The sequence below is a fragment of the Magnusiomyces paraingens genome (assembly GCF_902498895.1).
Source record: "Magnusiomyces paraingens strain CBS 517.90 genome assembly, contig: contig3, whole genome shotgun sequence".
Classification (NCBI taxonomy): Eukaryota; Fungi; Ascomycota; class Dipodascomycetes; order Dipodascales; family Dipodascaceae; genus Magnusiomyces; species Magnusiomyces paraingens.
Genome location: NW_022474069.1, coordinates 4,575,116 through 4,596,602, shown reverse-complemented (window position 1 = coordinate 4,596,602; position 21,487 = coordinate 4,575,116). Strand labels below are relative to the sequence as shown.

The following is a 21,487-nucleotide window of genomic DNA, read 5'->3' as shown; positions in this document are numbered from 1 at the left end:
ATTGATGACCTATTAGACTTCTTAAACTAATCTTAAGTTGAAGTCACAATTAATTACCACATGAAATATTAGCGATGTGTTGAATATTATTTTTTTTTATGGGAAATGATTTGTAACCGGTACACCTTGGTTGCTCATCGCATAATTCGGGGGAGTCTACATTCCACATCAACCGTGTAAATAAAAATAAAAGTTGACGAATCAAGGAGGAGTTTGACAATACTTATACTTATAAAAAAAAACCAAAATATATTAATATTATTACCCGCTTGGACTACTGGAGACTACCAATACTAGATCACTACTATAAACCTTTTTGATTTCAGAAATTTGAAAGCTCAGCTTTTTTTTTTTCATGTAATTCCGCTTTGTAAATAAATAAATATATATATATATATATGTAGACTTAAACTCTAAGCCAACTTGAACAACAATCCCAAGTCAAAAGACCATTTTCTTAAGATTTCGGCTTTTGTGGATAGTTATTATATATAGTGTCCTTTGCAAAGCTTGACGCAATGGTGCAAGTCCGTGCTGTAAAACCTTCTATAGTAGTATATAGTATATACACTAGAGGCAGTCATCTTTACTGGTTGCAGGGTTTTTTTTTTTTTTTTTTTTTTTTTGAAATATGTTTAGAAATAATTTACTTTTTTTCTCTTAACTAGTATACTCATTTCCATCAGCATCAGTTCTTTTTGACTATTATTTATCAATCTCTTTTTTCTTTTATATTTTGGCAATTTCTATATCACAATTTTTTTTTTTAAACAATAGCATCTTTCAAAAATGGGAGGAGATTTGAAATCTACTTTTAAAAATATGTTTAGGCCTTCTAGGTCCAGACTGGCTGATGACTCTAAAAGAGTTGTCTCGCTTCCTCAGGACATGCCACAGCAATCTTCTCGGCTTAAAAAGTTTTCATCTCTTTCTGATATGCGACGCATGAGAAAGTCAAATAAAGCCACTTTAAACGATTCAAGATCTCTTCACAAAGGAGAAGATAACTCGACAACTAAGACCCTAAAACCTCACTCATCACTCTACGATATTCGTCGTAAAAAAAAGGAAAGCAAACCTACAACCCATGATCCAATGCCATCTTTGGACGACTTTGCCCAAGACATTCTACAGCCGCAGTCGTCCGTATTGTTTCACCCCCAGGAAAATCATCAGTCGCTTGATCCGGGCCTTCCTAAACAACTTCATCATGCACAAAGTTTGGATCTTTCAGCAAAGCCTAGAAATCTTGATACCTTTATTCCTATTCCTTATGTCAACAATGGGAATGACATTGACAGTGATGATGAAGGCAGTAATTTTAGCTTTTTGAGCAATGATACCCAAGATAGCCTTATAGCAGACTTTTCCTTTATAAATTCTGCAATTTCATCTCTTGACAACCCCAGCAATACCACACCGAGCAGTTCACATAGATCTCAAGAGTCTAGAGCCAATACTACACCTAAAAGATTAATGTCATCTACACCTGCAACTCCATCAAGTAGCCGGTACCTTGCGGCAGCAATGCAGTCTGATATTGCACCACCAAGATCCCCAATGGGCCAACCTCCACGTACACCAGCAATCCAAACTCCTGAAAACTATAAAAACAACAATAGCTTCATTACTCTAGACGATATAGCACTTGGTACTGACGACGATTTTTTTGGTAGTGATAGTAGAAATGAGTGGTTTAGTGGTGATGAAAAAGCTTATACTATGAATCAGGGCAAGGGCTTTGTAACTGGTGAAAGGCCACCATCAACTTCAATTTCACCTTCCCATCCTCTCCCCTCCTCAGCCTCCTTTTCCTCCTTTTCAATTCCATCAGCCCCTAGTCATCAAAAACACGCCAACAACAATCACAAAGGCAGTCCTTATAACAAATACAAAAACAACGAATCTCCAAATAATCCTTCTGCATTCACATCATATTATCTTTCAAGCTCAATGGATCTAGGCAATGATAAAAGTGACACTGATTCTTTGGCCCCAGCCTCTCCTTTAATTAAATCAGCAGCCGCGCAGTTAAATCTTTCTGATTTGCGCTCAGAGCCCCTGAGTACAGACCAACGCACTACCTCAACAGTGGCTAATAATGACAACACACTATCTTCACCCTTGCCAAAGTCTACCGGCATTGAATTAAATAATGCCTCTGCATCTACAGCTGAATCAGAGTTAATTTTAGCCTCGACAACCTCGTCTTTACAAAGTCCAACTACAGAATCTACCACTACCTTTGATGAAAAACTTTCAGGCACCGTTGCAAAACCTGAAAATACCTCTGAGAAAACCATTCCTAACCCCCCTAATAAATCAACACTTGCATCTTCACCAGCATTACCTAACCTCAACAAATCTTTATCTCCAACATCCGAATCAGAAACATTATCTGAATCTTTTTCTTCATTCAAGCCCATTTCAAAATCACCCCATTCCCAATCCTTGCATAGCTCTCCTCCACAACCATCAACTCTTCAAACTACAGAGAATAATAACTCAACTTATTTTGAAAATGAAAGTGACTTAGAGAGCGACTCGTTTCTTGCAGATGTGATTGATGATATAACAGACTCCTATTTGGCTTTAACAAATGACCAGGATGAAAACAGTGCCAGCGATTATAACTATTCATTGGACTCTTCTGCCCCTATATCAACTTCAACTTTCACCGCTCTTCCCGCATCCACAGCTTCTGCATCTTCTCAATTATCTGAATCAGTAGCTTCTACTGATCTCAACTTAAAATCTTTGAAGCCTTCCACCTTGCCTAACTCCACTCTTGAAGAATTTAAAAATATTGATTCAAACAATTCCAAATCAACCCTTGAACCAGAAGAATCACCTTTTCCTGTTTCTCGAAATATTGCATCTATTTCTAATAAGGGCGATACTGTGCTTTTAGAAAAGTCACTTGAACCAGAAACATCTGATAAATCTGAGTCTTCTGGTCCCAAAAATGATCTTGAAGCTACTTTAAGAAAGTTAGAAGGAAACGATACTACCGGCCTTGAAGATCTCGATTATCAAACTGATGACGATATAAAAGTCGTTGCCGTCAAATCAAATGATATTTTGTCTGAAATTAAAGAAAAACCTAAAATGGATGATGAAGAATTAAAAACAATTGAAACGTTGGACTTATCTGAGAAAAAAAGTGACATATCCCCTATTATTTCAACCGCGAATGTGGGTTCTGTTGAAGTACTTGACTCATCTCGATCTTCTGAAACTGATGATTTAGACAATGAGAAAAACAATGTTGAAAAATCAAAAGATGGGTTTAAACCAGAAGCTGATGGAATAAGATCTCCAGAATTGAAAGCAGAGTCTGATGGTAATTTGGACTCTGTTAAAAAAGTTTATTTGGTTGATTCCTTCGAGAAATCATTCAATAAAGATTCTCAAAATCTCAAAGTTGAAGATGATATTAAAGTAACTGACAACCTCGATTTGGATGCAAAGAAACATTTACCAAAAACAATGTTGAGAGCAAATGATGATAAAGTTGAAGTTGAAGTTGAAGATAAAGATAAAGAGAAAGACGAAAAATCTGATACCGAGGAAATGGTGGACGAAGATGGCGCAAAAAAAACCAAGTCATCTGTTGGTTTGGTGGAGACAACTTCTAATAACGAAAAAGATAAAGTGGAATTTTCTAATAATGAAGTTGGGAAAGAAGAATCTGAAGCTGTGTCCATCGACAATACCAAAGGAAAATTGGAAACTGATCCTAATTCCGACGAAGCTAAAAAACACGAAACTGTTGAGGACCTTGAAAGCAAACAGCTTGAAATCAAAGATGAAACAGTGGAAGAAATTAATGATGTTTCCAAGGGTTTTTTCAAATCGGAATCTTTATTCTCTTCTGAAACTGAAAAATCCATTCAATCAGAAGCCGTTGCAAACAAATCCTCCATTAGCTCAATTGATAATCAAGATTCTTCTAAGCCTGAAATTTTAGATAATGCTAATATTCCTTCATCTCCTGCTGCCGATATTTTGAGCAATAAAGTTAGGGATCTGATTTCCATTTCTGATGACGAAGTTATTGAAATTTCAGACTCTGAATCATCATTGCATGAAAAAGAAGGTGATAACCTTCCACTTTCTACAGCTGAACGCACTATCAATGAACTTGACGACAAGGAAAAAGTGGAGATTTCTGATAAAAGTGACTCCGAGGTATCTTTTATCAGCGAAAATACATCTAAGGTCACTGAGAAAGTTCCAGGTGATATAGTTTCATCCATTGGATCTATGGAATCTGTATCTAAAGATGCCATTGACACACCAGCAAAATCAGCATCAACAGCATCAACAGTAGCAACAGCAGTAGCTGCAGTAGCTGCCATACCAACCAAGTCGGCTTCATTTGAAGATTTGGAATCTATTGAAGAGGAAAAGAAGTTGTCAAAAGAAATTTCTCAAAAGACTTCTGGGGTCGAGAAAACAGCAGAAAATGCTTGCGATAATCAAAATATCATTGAAGATAAGAGGGATGCCGATAAGCAGAAAGAAGTGGAAGTTGAAGCAGAGGAGTTGGATAATGAGAAAGAAGTAAAAGAACAAAAAGAGACTGTTCAAAATATTGATTCTGAAGAAAAAAAAGAGGTGATAGAAACAAAGAATACACATTCTGAAGCAACAGTGCTTTCTGAACAAATTTCTAAAGAGGAGAAGCTTGTGAAGGCTGAAGATGATCTCAAAAGTGAAAATGAAACTGAAAAGACTTCAAAAGCTTTTGAGAACAAAAATAATGGCGATGAATCTAAGAAAGAAATTTCTTTGGATACTGAATCTGTTTCTTCTCAACCACCAACAACATTGCATTTGGCTAAAGAAGAGGATGAAGAAGAGGAAAAGGAGCCCGTGGCTAAATCTGAAATTAAAGAAGAAGATATTGAAAAAGATAATACAGATTTAGAAGACTCCCTTAAAATTGATTCTGCAGAAAAATCTGGTAAAAAAGATTCAGATGAGGAATCACAGGAAGATTCGGGAGAAGAATCTGAAGAAGAGTCGGGGGAAGAATCTGAAGAAGAGTCAGAAGAGGAGTCGGAAGAAGAGTCAGATGAGGAATCAGAAGAAGAAGAAGAAGATGAGGAGGAGTCTGAAGAAGAAGAGTCAGATGAAGAGCAACCAGAAGTGTTTTTGTACACTTCTTTTAGTTCTGGAACACATTATATGGTGACCGACACTAATCGTATTGCCCATATATTAACTGTCAACAATATTAAGTTTACCTATGTGGATTTGGCAACTAATGAACGTGCGAAAAAGGTTTGGAGATGGAGATCAAAAGGACGACGATTGCCTGGCGTTGTGCGGGAAGAGCAAGTTTTGTGTGATTTGAAAGAGCTAGAGGAGATGAATGAAAGCCATACCGTATGGGAAAAAATCATTGATGAAGAAGTTTATTAAGCATTTAAATGAATAAATTTGTTAATTTTATTCAAATATAAATAAATTAAAATTTAGAAAAAATGAGAAATTGCATTTAAATTGTTCAAAAGACCCAGATCTGAAATTTAAGATAAAGATGATAATTAGTTGACGATAAGCCGCACATTATTACATAATAATATTAGAGCATGTAAAATTTTTTTTTTCTTTAAGCAGTTTCCGAATTGTACTGTTAATTTATACCACTAGTTTTACAACCAGAATACCATTATATATCTCAAAAAAAAATGTCAGGATTAAAACCAGAAGATATTGAAAAGTATTTGAAGGACAATAATATTACCGGTTTGGGTTCAGATGAAGAATGGGATGCTGATGAGTACGACGAAGAAGATGATTATGAAGACGACGCTCCTGCACGTACCCTAGTGCGTGGTGCTGACACCCAGCCTTATACAACATCTGTGTTACTCGGATACCTAGATGAAGAAGTCGATGTTGATAATGAGTCTTCAGGACCGACTATTGAAGACAATTTACTTGGTGGCCGACCAGTGTGGTTCAGCAAAGATCAACAACCGCCGAAAAAGTACATGACTTGTGAAGAGTGCAAAAAAGTAATGCCTTTGCTAGTACAGCTCAGCGCTCCTCTGGAGGGAACTTTTTACGATAGAGTCTTGTATGTTTTTGTTTGTGGGTCTCCTGGATGCAGAAGGAAATCGGGTGCAGCCAAATGCGTGCGGGGTGTGCGACGCGACGCTAAGTTAGAGGCGGAGCGGGAACAGGTTGCATTTGCTGAAGATGAGACTGCAGCTAAGGCAGCAAAAGAAGAGAGGGAACGCGCTGAGGCAGAAAAAGAAAAGCAAAGAGTTAAAGGTGAAGATTTATTTGGCGGTGCTGCTGCTAGCTCGAATCCATTTGGTGGCAATCCGTTTGGTAGCAACCCATTTGGCAGCAGCCCGTTTGGAGAGAGCAATCCTTTTGGCAAGAAAGAAGAAGAAAAGGCAAAGCCATCCACGGAAAATCCAGTATTATCGGCAAACAAGAAGCCTACATGGGCTCAAATTGCTTCCAAACCCGCGGCAACGACATCATCTACCACCAGTGTTACTGACACTAAGGAAACGGAAGAGACCAAAGAACCAGTTAAAGAAGAATCAGCAAAAACACCAGTGCTCAAGGAAGATACTGATTACGAAATCAGTGAGCTTCCAACGTTTCCATCTGCATATTATTTATATGTTGAAAACGAAACTTTAGACCCGAAGGCGAGCGATAAGGCCAACAAGTCAATCACATCATCGTTATCTCCAGCAGATTTGAAAAATCTATTAATAAACGATGATGAGGGGGAGGTAAATGATCCTAAGAGCAAGGGTAAAAACAGAAGCAACAAATCGTCAACTACCCCTATGGAAGAGGCAACAAATCATGCACTCAAGTCACAAGATGCTGCATTCCAAAAGTTTGTTGATATTGTGGGCCAAAACCCTGAACAAATTGTCCGTTACTACCGAACATCATCTAAAGGAGGAGCAGAGGACTCTCATAACCAGCCTCTTTTGTATTCTGCTCGAGATTCAGTTGCACGGGCGGTACTTCCTGAGCATGGTGGCATCCCTAGCATTCCTGTGGATCCCGTCACACGTGAGCCACGAGCAGTGGAGGCCCAAATTATGCCATACGCTATCTCAGTTTTGGAGGAAGCGTTAGATGCTAAACAAATTTTAGAAAATGGTATGGAATGGGGAACTATCTTTGTGGCTACACCTTTAGTGGACCCAACTGCTAAACAGCTTGGGCCATCTGGGGTCGGATACTTTCAAGATTGGGTTGGAATTCAGTGGGAGCAGTAGCTTGAAGTTACCAAAAAGTTACCTATAAATTTATTATAGAAGTTATTAGAAATTAGTTAGTTTTTATCTTTATTTAATTTTTTTTTTTGGTGATGACATTTCACGTGGAAACCGCTGAACTGTAGGCGAAATTTTTCAGTGTTGACGCCATTTGTAAGGGCAATGGGGCACACACAAGAGCCCGGGGAAGATTTTTAAGCACAAAAAGAGACTGTAATCGGTGTTTGCTCTTTATTACCACTAAATATCACCATATCAATGGCTTCTGAAGATAATATTGGAGAAATCGACACATCTCTGTCGCGCAAACTCAAGGATACTGTAAGTTTGGCGACTGATATTATTTCACAACAAATGTTTTCTAACCTCTTTTGAACAGGCAGCCGGGTTTGTTGGGGGTGCAGTGCAAGTTCTTATCGGGCAACCTTTTGATCTTGTTAAAGTTCGGTTACAAGCTGCAAGCACTAATACGGGTGGAGCTCCTAGCACACCTTTATCGGTGTTTAAGCAGACTCTGACACAAGAAGGACCACTGGCTTTTTACAAAGGTACTTTAGCCCCATTACTGGGTGTTGGTGCATGCGTTTCTGTACAATTTTATGCATTTCATGAAGCCAAGCGCTTTTTCCAAGGCCAGAATCAAAAGGAAGGTGAAGCCAATGTTAAAACAACAGCCTTGGGCTTGACTTACCCACAAATTTATGCAGCAGGAGCGGCAGCTGGTATTGCCAACACTCCATTGACCAGTCCGATTGAGCAGGTTCGTATTTTACTTCAAACACAGAGATCTACTAAGGATGGTTCTGGAGCACGGTGGAATGGTCCTCGTGATGTTGTAAAAGATTTGAAAGCCAACAGAGCTCTGTTTCGTGGGTCTGGTGTGACTGTGCTACGTGAAGCTCAAGCGTACGGCGTTTGGTTTGCAACATACGAATATGTTATTGCGGCGTTAGTTGACCGGTTACAGCGTGTGCGAAATGATCCTTCCTTGACGCGAAACGACTTGCCTACTCCTTACCTTTTGGGTGCTGGTGCGGTGGCTGGTGAGGCTTTGTGGCTGGCGTCCTACCCACTTGATGTTGTCAAGTCTCGAGTCCAGGCTGATGGACTGGCCAGCGCCGGGGAATCACGATATGGTGGTAGCGCCATTCGTGCAGCACAGGATGTCTGGAGAACTCAAGGAATCAGAGGCTTTTGGCGAGGGATTGTGCCTACTCTTCTTAGAGCAATTCCTGCTTCTTCGGGGACATTTGCAGCAGTGGAGTTGACCTTACGTGTGCTTGGTTAAGATGTCGGAAAAACCTTTAATGGATTTTCCAGGCTTTAGATGGTAACCCGCGGATTTTAGGATATTCTTTGTAATACAGAAAGCCAAGGTTGATTTATAATTGAACAGGTCTGAAATATGATAGAATAATCCTAGAAACAAAATATATGAACACGTTGCTGACATTGATGAGAGAAAAAAAATATGAGCTAATGATAGTTGAAAAAAAAAAATAACCAACGGAAAGTCTTTATGGTGAGATTGTGTTTTAGTGTTTAGACCGATTACTTAAGAAAATGCCGATATTAAAGTAATTTGTACCAAATAGTGAATTAATGAGTACCCATAGTGTTTAAAACAATATTTGCCAGCCTTAATAATATGAGAGATTTTTTTGAAGTTCTGATTTAACATTTTACAATTATCAAAGAATGAACAGTTTTTTTTTAATTTTTTTTATTTTTTGTTTTCTCTTACAAATCATAATTTCTAAAAAGGCCTTGATAACTTACTTTAGTGAACCATTTTTTGATTAATCAACAATGCATTGTGTGGGGAAGGCTACAGAAACTTCCAGCAAGTGAAATGACTATTTGAATTTTTGCGCAAAATTCCGTGATTTAGCAATAACTCAAGTATAAATACGAAGAGAAATTTCTCAATTGAGTTTAATTTTTTTTTTTTGCATTAATATTTATTTATATCATTACTTTTCCTATTATTACTTTTCCTATCATTACTTTTTCTACTTTTGTCTTTTAAGTTTGTATTTCATTAAACCACTATTCTCTCACAATGACTGTCGTTAGATTTGAAAAAATTGTTCTTTCTGGAAACACAGAAAACAAGAAGCTTGTTGAAGTCGAGCCTGCTGAAATCAAACTTGACACTTATGAAGTTCCTGCCAATAAAATTCTCATCAAGTCTGAAGCTTATGCTTTTAACCCCACAGACTGGAAGCATGCTGTCTGGAAATTTGGCCCTAAAGGTGCCATTGTAGGCTCTGATGTTTCTGGTACTGTCGTCAAGGTCAGCCCTGAAGCTGCTGATCGTTTTAAGGTCGGTGACTCGGTTTCTGGCTTTGTTCATGGCGCTTACTATCCTAAAGACATTGGTGCTTTTGCTGGCTACACCCTTCTTGATGACTATGCCACTATTAACTACAACAAGGATGGTCTTCAGATTGCTGCTGACCATAACAATGTTATTCCTGCTGGCGTTGTCCAGTCTTACGAGGGTGCTGCTGCTATCAATCTCTCCCTCTTTACTGATGGCCTTGTTTTTAACCACTCCTTTGAGCTTGCCAACGCAAGCCCAGAATCCTACAAAGGAAAAAAGGTTCTTATTTGGGGTGGTGCTACTTCTGCTGGATATATTGCAATTCAATTGGCAAAGAAAATTTATGGCCTTACAGTGATTGCAGTTGCTAGTTCGAAACACCACGCCAGTCTTAAAGAGCGTGGTGCAGATTTCACTTACGATTACAAAACTGAGAATGTTGTCGAGACTATTCGCAAAGAGCATCCTGATATTATTTATGGGTTTGACTCTGTTTCTAACAAAGAAACTTTCCAATCAGTTTATGACGCAATTGCTGACAATTCATATATTGACAACTTGCTGTTTTTGACTGCTAATGACATCAAGACTGATGCAAACAAGAAGGTTAAGTTTAACACGACATTACTTTACACTATCATCAACGAGGAATTTAAGTTTGGTCCCCAAACAATTCCTGCCTTGCCCGAGCTCCGTCGTGACTTTGATGACTTTCTTAGTAAGAAGATTTCCCTTCACTTTTTGCAGCACGAGTTATACCACCCTGAACTGCTTTTGATTAAAGATAGTTTCCTTAATTCTGTGGAAGAAGGTCTTGACCTGCTGCGAACCGATAAGATTTCGGGCCAGAAAGTCGTCGTTCGCGCTTCTGACGTTGAAAAATAATTATTTCAACATGTATTTTTTCATTTAAGTTATGTACACTAAAAACATGTTAAGCTTATTTACAAAATCTTGAAGTTTTTATCTAAGTTCAATGTCGTATTTGTTAGCCAACTGAGCACGAAACTCGTCCTGGTACTTGTTGATTTCATTATTGGTCAGGGAGCGGTCCATGCTCTGGTAGTTAATACGGTAGCATTGACTCTTTCTTCCAGTTTTGGGGTGCACAAATTCATCATGAAGGGACACGTTCTCCACTACATCGCCGGCAATGTCTCGGACGAGCGACATGATGTCGTTCTCGTGAATACCCTCAGAGTCCTTAGGGATCCAAAAGGCTACGTCACGGAGCGTGCCTGGATACTTGGAATATGGCTTAAAGTTAGTCACGATTCCTTCAGAAAATTGAGAGGCAAAACGAGGATCTTTGGTCCAAAACAATCTAATATCCGGAATTCCAAAAAGTAACATGGCCATACGCTCAAGACCGATACCAAAAGCCCAGGAAACCTTGTCATTAATCCCCACATTGTGCAAAACGTGTTGACGCTCGACACCACATCCACACATTTCCAGCCAGTCTCCCTTCCACCAAATTTCAATTTCGTAAGAAGGAGCCGTCCAAGGAAAATAAGCCTCGATCCAACGTGCCTTGAGAGGTGCTTGAAGATCTGGATCTTGAGAACCAGAAGCCAATGCAGCTTCACGAGCACGGTTAAACACAGCAGATAACAAGAGTTCAATGGTGCGCTTTAAGTGCGCAGACACAAGCTCAATTTCACGATCAGACATAGATAATTCTTTAGGGTTGCGTTCCGGGTGAAAAGGCGGGTTAGGATCTTCGACAATAATATCGGGCTTAGGAAGACGATCCAAATCACGTTGAATAGCATCAACAAGAGATTCACCAGGGTGTTCAGTGCGCGACCACGTGTATGCACCCTCCATTTGATGGAACGCCGGGTAGTGAGTCTTGTCAATTGTATCGCGGCGGTACACATCAGCAGAAATCAGGTATCCAGGGGTTTTGCAGTTCTTATAGCATTCAGCTTCATGAGCAGAAGTATGGGTACGTAGAAGGGTAGATTTGTTAACATAGTAAGTATCAGTTTTGGAACGCCCAGGATGGTCCTGGGGGAACCCAAGCACATCAAAGTTTTCGTACGTTGATACCACAGGCTCAAAACTGTTATAAAATGTATAACCACCAATTTGGCCAAGCTGGGTTTCAAACATGTTGCGAAGAATACCAATAGGATGTGAAGGATTTAAGTGAAGTTTGCGATTAGTTAGTTCAATTATTGACGGCGTTACGTTGGTCCACTCGTCAATCGGGTATGTCTTTTTAAGAATTTCAACAGTCGAAGAGGAAGAGCTGTTATAGCGCACTGTTTGAATAACTGTAGGACCAGTACACATCGTGGCGGCAGAAGCCACACGCAGCAGCGTTCTTGGAGCCAATGTTGTTGCCATTGTTAGATGGTTTGTTGATTTTAAATGTAATGGGTGGTTGTAAAGTGTAGAAATAATTACGAGCAGAAACTTTTCAATATAGATTGCATGGTACGCGAACCCAGTTTGAGGTTGCTGACCAATGGGGACTGATAAAAAAAATTTCACCACCACACTAAAAAAAAAAAATCTATGCTTTAGTGATTTACCACCACCCCCAAAAAATCATCAATAACATCCAACGCACTCATGTTTGACGCTAAATCCGCTCTTACTTTGTTTCGCAGTAGCTTGAAGCAGCTATGCACTGCTACGTCTTCAGCTTCTTCTTTTAGTGCACCTTATGCTGTGCGCTTTAAGCACGAGTACGCGCCGCGATTTGTCAAGGTTGGCAAGAAGCACAAAGGCCGCGTCCCTGTGCGCATTGGTGGTTCTATCAAAGGTTCCACGTTACAATTTGGTCAATACGGCCTGCGCCTCAAGAGCGATGGTGTTCGTTTAGCTGCTATTCAGCTCAAGGAGGCCGATAACTGGCTTATGCGTACTATGCGTGCCAACGGTGCTCAGCTTATCCGCCGCCTTCAGACTAACATTGCTGTCTGTGTTAAGGGTAACGAAACCCGTATGGGTAAGGGCAAGGGTCCCTTTGATCACTGGGCAGTCCGTGTTCCTACTGGCAAGATTCTCTTCGAAATCAACGGTCCTAATCTCCACGAACAAGTTGCTAGAGATGCTTTCCGCGTGGCTGCTGACAAGCTTCCTGGGATTTATGAAGTCGTCACTCTTTCCGACAAGCCTAAGGCAGGCTTTGATCGGGTTGACGTTCCAGAAAAGGTCAATGTTGTTCAAAATATGTTGGCAAACCCGACAAAAAGAATGGCCAACATTTTGAAGTCGAAGGAAGACTTTTACAAGAAGTACAGACGATGAAGGATGTCAGAAAATACTTGGGATATGTGTGTATATGACTATTTGTAAATATTATTTTGTGTGAAATGTTTCAATGATTTGCATGTATTTTGCAATACAAGCTTCAAGATGAAAAATAGCCTTGGAGCCTTGTCGTAATCGATGGAAGTAAAAAGCTGCTGCTTCCACAATGCTAGGCCCAACATTATAGTTAGCTTTGTGTAGTAGTTCATAAGTCAGCGTCCTTAAAATAGTTTCTGGGGGAATGCAATGTGCGATTAAATCGTACAATGTTCCACGAATCGATAGCAGATTGGCAACTGTGCGCGTACGCAAAATTTCATCTGCAATCTTTCCTATAACTTGCTCCCAATCTGGTGATGGTGTAGGTGTTGCAACTGTTAAAGCATTGCCATTGGACGCTGAATACATAGCCTCAAACATGAGAATACATTTGCGTAGATTGCGATGTGACAATCTTGTCAGTTTGTCAAACAATTCCTTTTGTTCTTCTTCGGTGCTAGGCAGTAACACCTTTTCTTTCTTTGCAATTTGTAAAATTACTTCCCCAATCTCTTCTGCAGATGGTGCAGGCACACGAATGAGCAAAGTACGGGATTTGATGGGCGATATAATATTAGAGGTAGAGTTGGCAAGTAAAACCAATCGAATATTGGCAGAATATTTTTCCATTGTGCGACGAAGAGCTGCTTGTGCATCTCGCGACAATGAATCAGCTTCATTAATAACAACTGTTTTAAATCTATTTTTTGATCGTGTGTCTACTGATTGAGTTTGAGCAATTTCTTTAAGCAGATCTTGGATCACAACTCGATCATTATTTCCCATGTCACTTGGCGTAAACTCGATATGGTAATTTGATGATACCACATTAAATTCAACTTTACGGGAAGATGTTCCAATTTGAAATACTCTAGACGCAATCTTAATTTTTTCTGCACCATTTCCATAAAGCTCTTTCAGGACAGCCATCACTCGAGTTTTCTTTCCTGCTCCTGATGGGCCATAAACTAGGATATGAGGAAAGTCCCCTGAGGCGGCCAGCGCCTTAAGTTCATCGCTAAGAGCTGAATGGTAAGTAAGTGCCTCAATCGATCGAGGTCTATATTTGTCTACCCAAAGTGACATTGGTATTTGTTAATTTTTTTGGTATTCCTTTATGTTATGGATTAACACTTTGCAAGCGATTCAATTTTGTGATGTGAAAAAAAAAAAAAAAAATAAACAACAAACATCAAGGAAAAAAAAACATCAACTAAGAGCCGGGTAATGATTAATTTCAGCCCCGCATTTATAACCCCAACCCCTTTATTACACCCACCATTTGAAACTCTTTCGCAATCACAAACTTGGGCTTTCCACACATTTCATTGTATTAACTTTTCAAAATCTTACTTCAACTATTAACTTTTGACTATTCTTTATAAACATTTGCGTTGCTTTTATTAACTTTAACAAGTGTTAATTAATTAAGATATTTCAAGATGATGTTTATTGCTACGGCGGGACCTCGGTACCCGATGCATTATCCCTCTACAACGATGTTTAACAACATCAGAGGTGAGTCGCAATATAATATCGAAGCAGCCAATACTGCCATTCGTCTTGGATCTGATCATTCGTTCGTTGCACCAGAAGGTGTTTACGAACCTCGTAATGTTATATCTTTAGCAGTTCCAACAGCCCACCCTTTGGACCCCCCATCTACCGCAGTTAACCCTTTGACACCCACTGCTCATCATCCTAACACTCATTCCTCAGGTGTACGCCTTTCTGCAGTAACTATCCGTTATATCCCACCGCCAGGATCACTGGAAAATAATATTCAACAAGCAATAGCGAACAATGGTAACTCTCTTTCTACGTCATTTTCAGCGCATCAACAACAGCAGCAACAGCAACAGCAACAACAACAACCTAAATCTCGCTGGACCACTTCTTTTTTAGGCCGCAAAAGCGTCTTGAATACTCCTCAGTCCAGTAGTGTTCCTACAACTCCAATCGACGAGCGCAAAAATGATCCATTTGCGGATCCATTTGTTGATCAACAACAACAACAGCAACAGCAACAGCAACAGCAACAGATACAGGTACAAGTACAACAACCGATTTCTCAACCAATAGTTGAAAACCCCAACCTGGCTGCTCAAGGTCTTAACTCTCCGCAAACCCCTCTTTCTTTGCAACCCACAAACGTAAGCACACAAAAAAAAAAGGGTTTGCTATCTCTTGGTTCTTTAAATATATCTACTGGTAGTTCACATTCGAAATCCTGCGATGCAAAAACTCCAACTACTCCTCATGATATTCTTGTTTCACACCAACCATCTACTTTGGTTGGGACTACAGTTGTGCCTCCAGATGCCATTGGTACAAGTCCGTTACTCAGCAATCTTCATATCACAGTTCCTCTTGATCCCCATGATACCGAAGGCCTTGGATCTAACGGTGACCTTGATCTTGGGAAACTGGGGCTTTCTTCTAACGGAACATCGATAAATGGCGTTTTAGCTTCTGGTATTTCTGGAGGCTCTGGGAACGGTGGAAACACAAATTCGACCTCAACAAATCCATCTAATGGCAGCAAAAGAAAAAGACCTAAGTCAAACTTGGTCAAAAATAACTCCACGTTTATCTCACGTACAATAGTCAACGAAAATCTGTCTCGAAGATTAGCGGACCGAACTCTTGATCCTGAGCCTGTAGTATGGGCTAATGTTGGACGCTCCCTACAATGGCTTGATTTTTCTTCCAAGCATGCTTCGTCAATGGCCGCAACAATACCTCGCGACCAGTATCTCAGTAAAATCCTTTTCACTCGTTCTCATCCTCTTTGCCACGACGTTAATCTTTACACGCGTAGTGCGCATGGCATGGATGTAGTTGTGGGTATGTCTTCTGGTGATGCTATGTGGCTTGACTCGGCTAGCAACAAGTATCACCGTATCAATAAGAATGCTGACATTATTGGTGCTGCTGTGACAGCAATAAAATGGGTCCCAGGCTCAGAGAACTTATTTTTCACACTTCACTCCAACGGTACACTTATTCTTCTCGACAAGGACCGTGAGGATGGTGGTTTTGCAAACCATGGTGGTTTAAACTACCAAGACAGTCGGTCTACTGAGGCATTTAGAATTGTGAAGTCGCTTTATGGTGATGTTCCCGCAGATGGTCAGGACACAGCCGCCACTACAAGCTCTGGCGGCAATATTTTTTTTAATTACATCAACAAAAATATCAACGATGATGATGATGGCGATTCCGAAAACGCGCCTAAGCAATTTAGCAGCGCCAAACACAATCCTCTTGCTGTCTACAAGTTATCCCATAAACCATTAACTGCTATTGAATTTTCTCCTGACAGGCAAACAGCTGTCATTGCTTCTGCAGACGGGTACCTCCGCTTCTTCAACTTGGGAACTGAAGTTGTTACCGATTTTTTTCCAAGTTACTATGATGGATTCTTAACGTGTGCCTTTTCACCTGATGGTAAGTATTTAGCAACTGGTGGCAAAGATGACCTAGTAACAATTTGGTCAGTCAAACGACGCACTGTTGTTGCTAGAGGCTCTGGTCATCATTCGTGGGTTCGTAAAGTGGCATTTGATCCTTGGAACTGTGATCTTGCTGGAACTTCTGCTGCTGATGGTGATGAGGGTGTGGCTGGTGCTACTTACCGAGTGGGCTCAGTTGGTGATGAAGGCCAGTTGATTCTTTGGGATTTTTCACCCAAAACACTATCACGACCCAAGGTCCAACACAAGAAGGGGTCACATAATACACATTCTGCTACTACTTCGGATCTGCACAATAGAGATAGCAGTCATCTGTCTTTAAAACCTGTTATATCTAACCACTCCTTAACAAACCAAGCGGCAATCAACAACCAAAACACACTTGGGGGCATTGGTGGCAGTGCTGCTAATCCATATGTATCCCGAGTTCACCCATTCATTGCGAAAGACAAAGTTCCCCAACTAACACCTGTTGTTCAGGTTACTGTTCGTTTTCCAAATAAAACAGGAAGAGACTCGGCCGATTCTACTGTCAACGGTGAAAACTCCAATCCTGTCTCTGCTAATGGCGCTACTGGAAATAATAACCCGAACAATATTAACAATAGTATTAATGCAGCCTTGATGTTTGGTGTTAACACTAATGGAGGAATAGTGGAACCATTAACTGATTTGTTGTTTTTGGAAAAGACAATTGTTGTGGCATCTAAAGATGGCAAAATCTGGACATGGAATCGGCCAAGTGAGGTCGCCGGTAATATTGTTAGACGTAGATGATGGTGTACATAATAACGTTTAAAAAAATAATTTCAACGGCTTTTAATGTCTTTCTATTAAATTTTAATTCATTTTCGCGTTTTAATAAATATCAAATTTTTTATATACAAACTATATGAAATTCGATGATTATAATCATTGAGTGATCTAGAGTGTTTATTTTATTTACTTCTTTAAACATAATTTTGTTTATAATAATTATTGTCCATTAATTAATAGACAAAAAGTGTTCCTTAACTCCACGTATATCCAGGGCGATTGCAACCCAACATAAATTTCAATGTAGCTGAAATTCAGCCGCAATCGCTATTCATCTCATGATAACAAGAAAATTGTCAAGTGCTATAATTATTTATATAAATAAAATACACACTCCCGCTACAGAGATGTTTTTATGCTATTCCTTAATAATTAAGAGTTTTACCATTTTTCCACAACATTTATAACCTTTTATCTTAAGAATGCATTTCCATCGTCGCCATAAACACAAAAAATCTAACAGCAGCAGTAGTAGTAGTAGCAGCAGCAGCAACAGTAGTAGTAGTAGCGACGACGAATCACATGCAGTTCCTGTTTATAAAAACAAACCTTTATCACCAACTCCACCTGTAAAATCTCGATCATACCCACCTCAACCTCCAAAACATCCCTATGTTCGTCCACAACATCCATCTGTTGACGTCAGTTATAAAGACAAAATTCGTTCTACTTTTGGCCGTGATATAGGTCTTATTACCAGCTATTGCTCTGATCTTGATGATAATATTCCGGGTGCTGAAAAAGAAGTTGGCTACATTCCAGCTAATATTTCTGAGGTGATAATTCGCAATGGGCACTTCATCGATTCGATTGAATTCGTTCCATATCAAAAAAGTCGAAGCTCAATATACAAAGTTGGGGGTAATGGTGGAGATGAGTATCGTTTTCAATTTGAAAAAGATGAGCATCTTGCTGGATTTCACCTTCGCTCATCAAAAGGTCGACTTTCAAGCTTACAGATTTTGACTGATCGTCGCCAAAGCCCTATTTATGGAAGAACTGATTTGGATGAAGATGAAGAATATAATTTAATCCATTTAGCGGGCTACCAGATCGTTGGCATGAGAGCTTTCGTGAAAGGCTGGATCACCTCGTTTTCCATCATATATGCATCAAACAATGAACTGTTTAGATCAAGGTTTACAGAATATGAGGTGCAACAATACATTTTAAGAAATCCAGTCATGCATTCTTACATGCGTGTTTTGGACGGTGTCGTCGCCGGAAACAGTTCTTCATTTCATGGTGAATCAACAGGTTACCTTGAAATGGCAATAATTCCTCCTAATCTCAAGAGTGTCAACATTCAAAGTGGCCTTTATGTTGACGGGTTTGAGTTTATCACTGGTGCTAAGGGTGATGATTATGAGGATCAATCATACTGGATAAAAGCTGGTGGATTTGGAGGACACTATAACAGATTTGAATTGATGGATGGCGAATATATTGTCGGATTTGCTGGTAAAGTTGATGACTTTTTGCAAAACATCCAAATCATCACAAACTTTCGCAAAAGTCCAGTATACGGCGAATCTGAAGATGGAGATAGTTTTGAAATCCGTGCTCCTTATGGGCAGGAACTTGTTGGTATCAAAACCTATTACGACAGTTGGATTAATGCCATTTCTCTTGTTTGTACAACCAATACACATTTAGCTCAGTCTCAGGGACAGGAACTAATTCTTAAACAGCAATCTGATCTCAATACTATTCAACATTCATTTTATTATAACTGTGGTACTTTAACTGCCACCTGTTCCCCGTTCTATGGAGAAAAATCTGGCGAGTTACAAATCTCAGCTATTCCACCTTTCATTCATGGCGTCAATATTCGAAGTGGCCGTTATGTTGATGGAATAGAATTTATTTTGCCTCAAGACTCTGGAGCTGCACATAATGGACCTTCGAGACCACGTATTGGAGGCATGGGTGGCCATGATAATCAGTTTTTTTTGGAAGAAGGCGAATATATTGTTGGCTTTCGTATTAAAGTTGGTAATCATTTGAATTTATGTCAGCTTGTGACAAACCGCAGAACAGGCCCTCCGTGTGGAGAAGATGATAGTGGGAAATGGCATGAAGTTATTACACCTCAGGGAACAAGACTTGTTGGTATCAGAGGCCATTTCGATGATTGGCTAAAATCGCTTTCTATTATTTATGTCCCAAAAGATCAAATTACTATTAATTAGTTTAATTTCATTATAATAAATTATAAACATACTAAAAGTATGAATTGTTTTTTAGATACGTTATATAAACCTTTTTTCATTAATCTTTATAATATTTAATGTTAAAATTAAATGTAAGAAATTTGTTTTAGTAATAGATTTCTAAAATCTTTTAACAAACATGAGTTAATGATTAGTTCAAATATTAGGATTTCTACTCTAAGTTTAACTTAACCTAAGGTAAGAATGTAAAATTTTAAATCCTAATTTTCAATGAAACCTCAACTTATTTAGTCTTGATTGTATGATGGCATCAACAAAAGAATTTAATAAATTCTCAATTTCCAAATTTTAAATTTAGGTATTTTATATAGCACAATATATTGAATTAATTATAAATAATTAAATAATTATTTTTTTTTCAAAAGGTTCCAAAATATTAGTTGTTTAAATAAGTTTTTACTATTACTAGCATATCCGTTTCATAACTAGTCAACAAAATTTACATAATGAATTTAAGATTACAATCTAAAGGATGAGAGCAACTTAATTGCGGCTTTTGGTCATACTTTCCAGCAAGTACATCACGCATGTTATTTAATAATGACAAATAACTTTGGTTAGGATTATTTGACATAACTTGAATAAAAGCATGGGACATAGCACCGGTTGCAGAACCATCTTCAAAACTATCGGCAGAAGTTTGACTGTCCTTGCAGCCAGAAAACATAATGACATCTGCTGGTGATGTCTTAGTTTGCTTAGTCTTTTCATAACCCTTGTTTCCTTTTGTAAGCCGACCGATAGCACCGCTAACAGAGCTTACTACGCCACCAATATCACCGGTAGCATAACTGGAAAAAGCGCTAAATACATTTTTGCCTGTATCTTTTAACAGGTTAGGCTCTTTTAAAGTACCCTTTGTTGAATAAACATAAGGTAAATCAAGTGCAGTAGCCGAGTGACAGCAATCCATCAATGCCGTGAGACGAGCACCGGGAGGCAAAGACTTAACAAGAATATTGTGAAGAAGATCATCGACAATAGAGCCTTGAGTTGCATAGTCAACAGGATAAATGCATTCGTCATATCCATCGTCTTCATCTCCATCTAAATCTTTTTCTTGGCCACCATGCCCTGAATAATGGAAAAAAAGTGAATCATTTGGCCTGGCATCCCTCACTAACCATTGGCAAGCTCTGATAATGTTAGCTTTTGTGGGAATAGACTGAGAGTTAGACTGATCATCTGTAAGAATAACCATGTCTTCTTGTTTATATCCATATCTTTGAGCCAAAAAGTTGCGAATGTTTTTAACGTCATTAATGCAGCCCTTGAGCTCAGATTTTTGTCGAAAGTAATTAATACCAATTAACAAGGCTTTTCGGCGGCCGTTACATTGTGAATACATATAGTTTTGCATACCACTAACACCAAAAGATTGACCTTGAGTTGGAGGTGCTTGGAATCGCATATTTGTTGTAGAATAATTGCCTCCAAAATTAGCATTGTCATAACCTCCTGGAGCACCCCAGCCACCTTGATTGTATTCTCTATTATTGTAGTCGTCAAATCCCCCGTTATTCCCTCCATAACTATTGCCGTTAGTATTATAATTATTATTATTGCCTCCGAATCCACCTCCATAACCACCTCCATAGCCACCTCCATAGTCATTCCCGTAGCTAGGAGGAGGCCCTGAAGGAGGTCCTAGGGGTCCACCATACCCCTGATTAGGTGGAGGTCCTGGAGGAGGTCCCGGTGGAGGTCCTCCATAATTATCGTATCCACCTCCACCATATCCGTTTTGATTGTAGCCAAAATTCTGCTGGTTATAACCTTGATTATTGCTGTAGCCGCCTTGGTTGTTACCATAGCCTCCATCATTGTTATAATTTTGATAAGAGTTTGGGTCGTAGCCCCCATATGTTCTATGTCCACCTCCTGGATAAGACATTTTTGTTTTGAATTTGATTGTGATGAATGAAAGTAATAAAAGTTAATGGAAGGAAGAAGAAAATGAAATTTTAAAAATGGCGGGGGAAGACCGATATTTATTTGGCTAAATGAAGCGGCTAGTGTATATGACAATAAAAGATGAGATACGTAATAAACTTTTCGTAG

At 39.2% G+C, this 21,487-nt stretch overlaps 10 protein-coding genes across 10 annotated transcripts; 7 read left to right on the top strand and 3 right to left on the bottom strand.

The window, feature by feature from the left end:
• Window positions 1–822: 822 nt before the first annotated feature.
• On the top strand, window positions 823–5,430 carry SAPINGB_P004712 (uncharacterized protein; the record flags this gene model as incomplete). Its single annotated transcript, XM_031999427.1, has 1 exon — window positions 823–5,430. One exon carries the CDS (start codon window positions 823–825, stop codon window positions 5,428–5,430), a length of 4,608 nt encoding a protein of 1,535 aa, XP_031855318.1.
• Window positions 5,431–5,699: 269 nt separating this feature from the next.
• Window positions 5,700–7,268, top strand: SAPINGB_P004711 (uncharacterized protein; the record flags this gene model as incomplete). The annotated part of the gene is made up of 1 exon (XM_031999426.1): window positions 5,700–7,268. The coding sequence occupies one exon, from the start codon at window positions 5,700–5,702 to the stop codon at window positions 7,266–7,268; it is 1,569 nt and encodes a 522-aa protein (XP_031855317.1).
• Window positions 7,269–7,526: 258 nt separating this feature from the next.
• SAPINGB_P004710 (uncharacterized protein) lies at window positions 7,527–8,556 on the top strand (the record flags this gene model as incomplete). The annotated part of the gene is made up of 2 exons (XM_031999425.1): window positions 7,527–7,589; window positions 7,648–8,556. The coding sequence occupies 2 exons, from the start codon at window positions 7,527–7,529 to the stop codon at window positions 8,554–8,556; spliced, it is 972 nt and encodes a 323-aa protein (XP_031855316.1).
• Window positions 8,557–9,330: 774 nt separating this feature from the next.
• SAPINGB_P004709 (uncharacterized protein) lies at window positions 9,331–10,479 on the top strand (the record flags this gene model as incomplete). Its single annotated transcript, XM_031999424.1, has 1 exon — window positions 9,331–10,479. The coding sequence occupies one exon, from the start codon at window positions 9,331–9,333 to the stop codon at window positions 10,477–10,479; it is 1,149 nt and encodes a 382-aa protein (XP_031855315.1).
• A 78-nt stretch (window positions 10,480–10,557) lies between these two features.
• Window positions 10,558–11,949, bottom strand: SAPINGB_P004708 (uncharacterized protein; the record flags this gene model as incomplete). The annotated part of the gene is made up of 1 exon (XM_031999423.1): window positions 10,558–11,949. One exon carries the CDS (start codon window positions 11,947–11,949, stop codon window positions 10,558–10,560), a length of 1,392 nt encoding a protein of 463 aa, XP_031855314.1.
• Window positions 11,950–12,177: 228 nt separating this feature from the next.
• On the top strand, window positions 12,178–12,858 carry SAPINGB_P004707 (mitochondrial 54S ribosomal protein uL16m; the record flags this gene model as incomplete). The annotated part of the gene is made up of 1 exon (XM_031999422.1): window positions 12,178–12,858. One exon carries the CDS (start codon window positions 12,178–12,180, stop codon window positions 12,856–12,858), a length of 681 nt encoding a protein of 226 aa, XP_031855313.1.
• A 51-nt stretch (window positions 12,859–12,909) lies between these two features.
• SAPINGB_P004706 (uncharacterized protein) lies at window positions 12,910–13,986 on the bottom strand (the record flags this gene model as incomplete). The annotated part of the gene is made up of 1 exon (XM_031999421.1): window positions 12,910–13,986. The coding sequence occupies one exon, from the start codon at window positions 13,984–13,986 to the stop codon at window positions 12,910–12,912; it is 1,077 nt and encodes a 358-aa protein (XP_031855312.1).
• A 413-nt stretch (window positions 13,987–14,399) lies between these two features.
• On the top strand, window positions 14,400–17,153 carry SAPINGB_P004705 (uncharacterized protein; the record flags this gene model as incomplete). Its single annotated transcript, XM_031999420.1, has 1 exon — window positions 14,400–17,153. One exon carries the CDS (start codon window positions 14,400–14,402, stop codon window positions 17,151–17,153), a length of 2,754 nt encoding a protein of 917 aa, XP_031855311.1.
• Window positions 17,154–17,614: 461 nt separating this feature from the next.
• SAPINGB_P004704 (uncharacterized protein) lies at window positions 17,615–19,384 on the top strand (the record flags this gene model as incomplete). The annotated part of the gene is made up of 1 exon (XM_031999419.1): window positions 17,615–19,384. One exon carries the CDS (start codon window positions 17,615–17,617, stop codon window positions 19,382–19,384), a length of 1,770 nt encoding a protein of 589 aa, XP_031855310.1.
• A 481-nt stretch (window positions 19,385–19,865) lies between these two features.
• On the bottom strand, window positions 19,866–21,320 carry SAPINGB_P004703 (uncharacterized protein; the record flags this gene model as incomplete). The annotated part of the gene is made up of 1 exon (XM_031999418.1): window positions 19,866–21,320. The coding sequence occupies one exon, from the start codon at window positions 21,318–21,320 to the stop codon at window positions 19,866–19,868; it is 1,455 nt and encodes a 484-aa protein (XP_031855309.1).
• Between the last annotated feature and the right edge of the window lie 167 nt (window positions 21,321–21,487).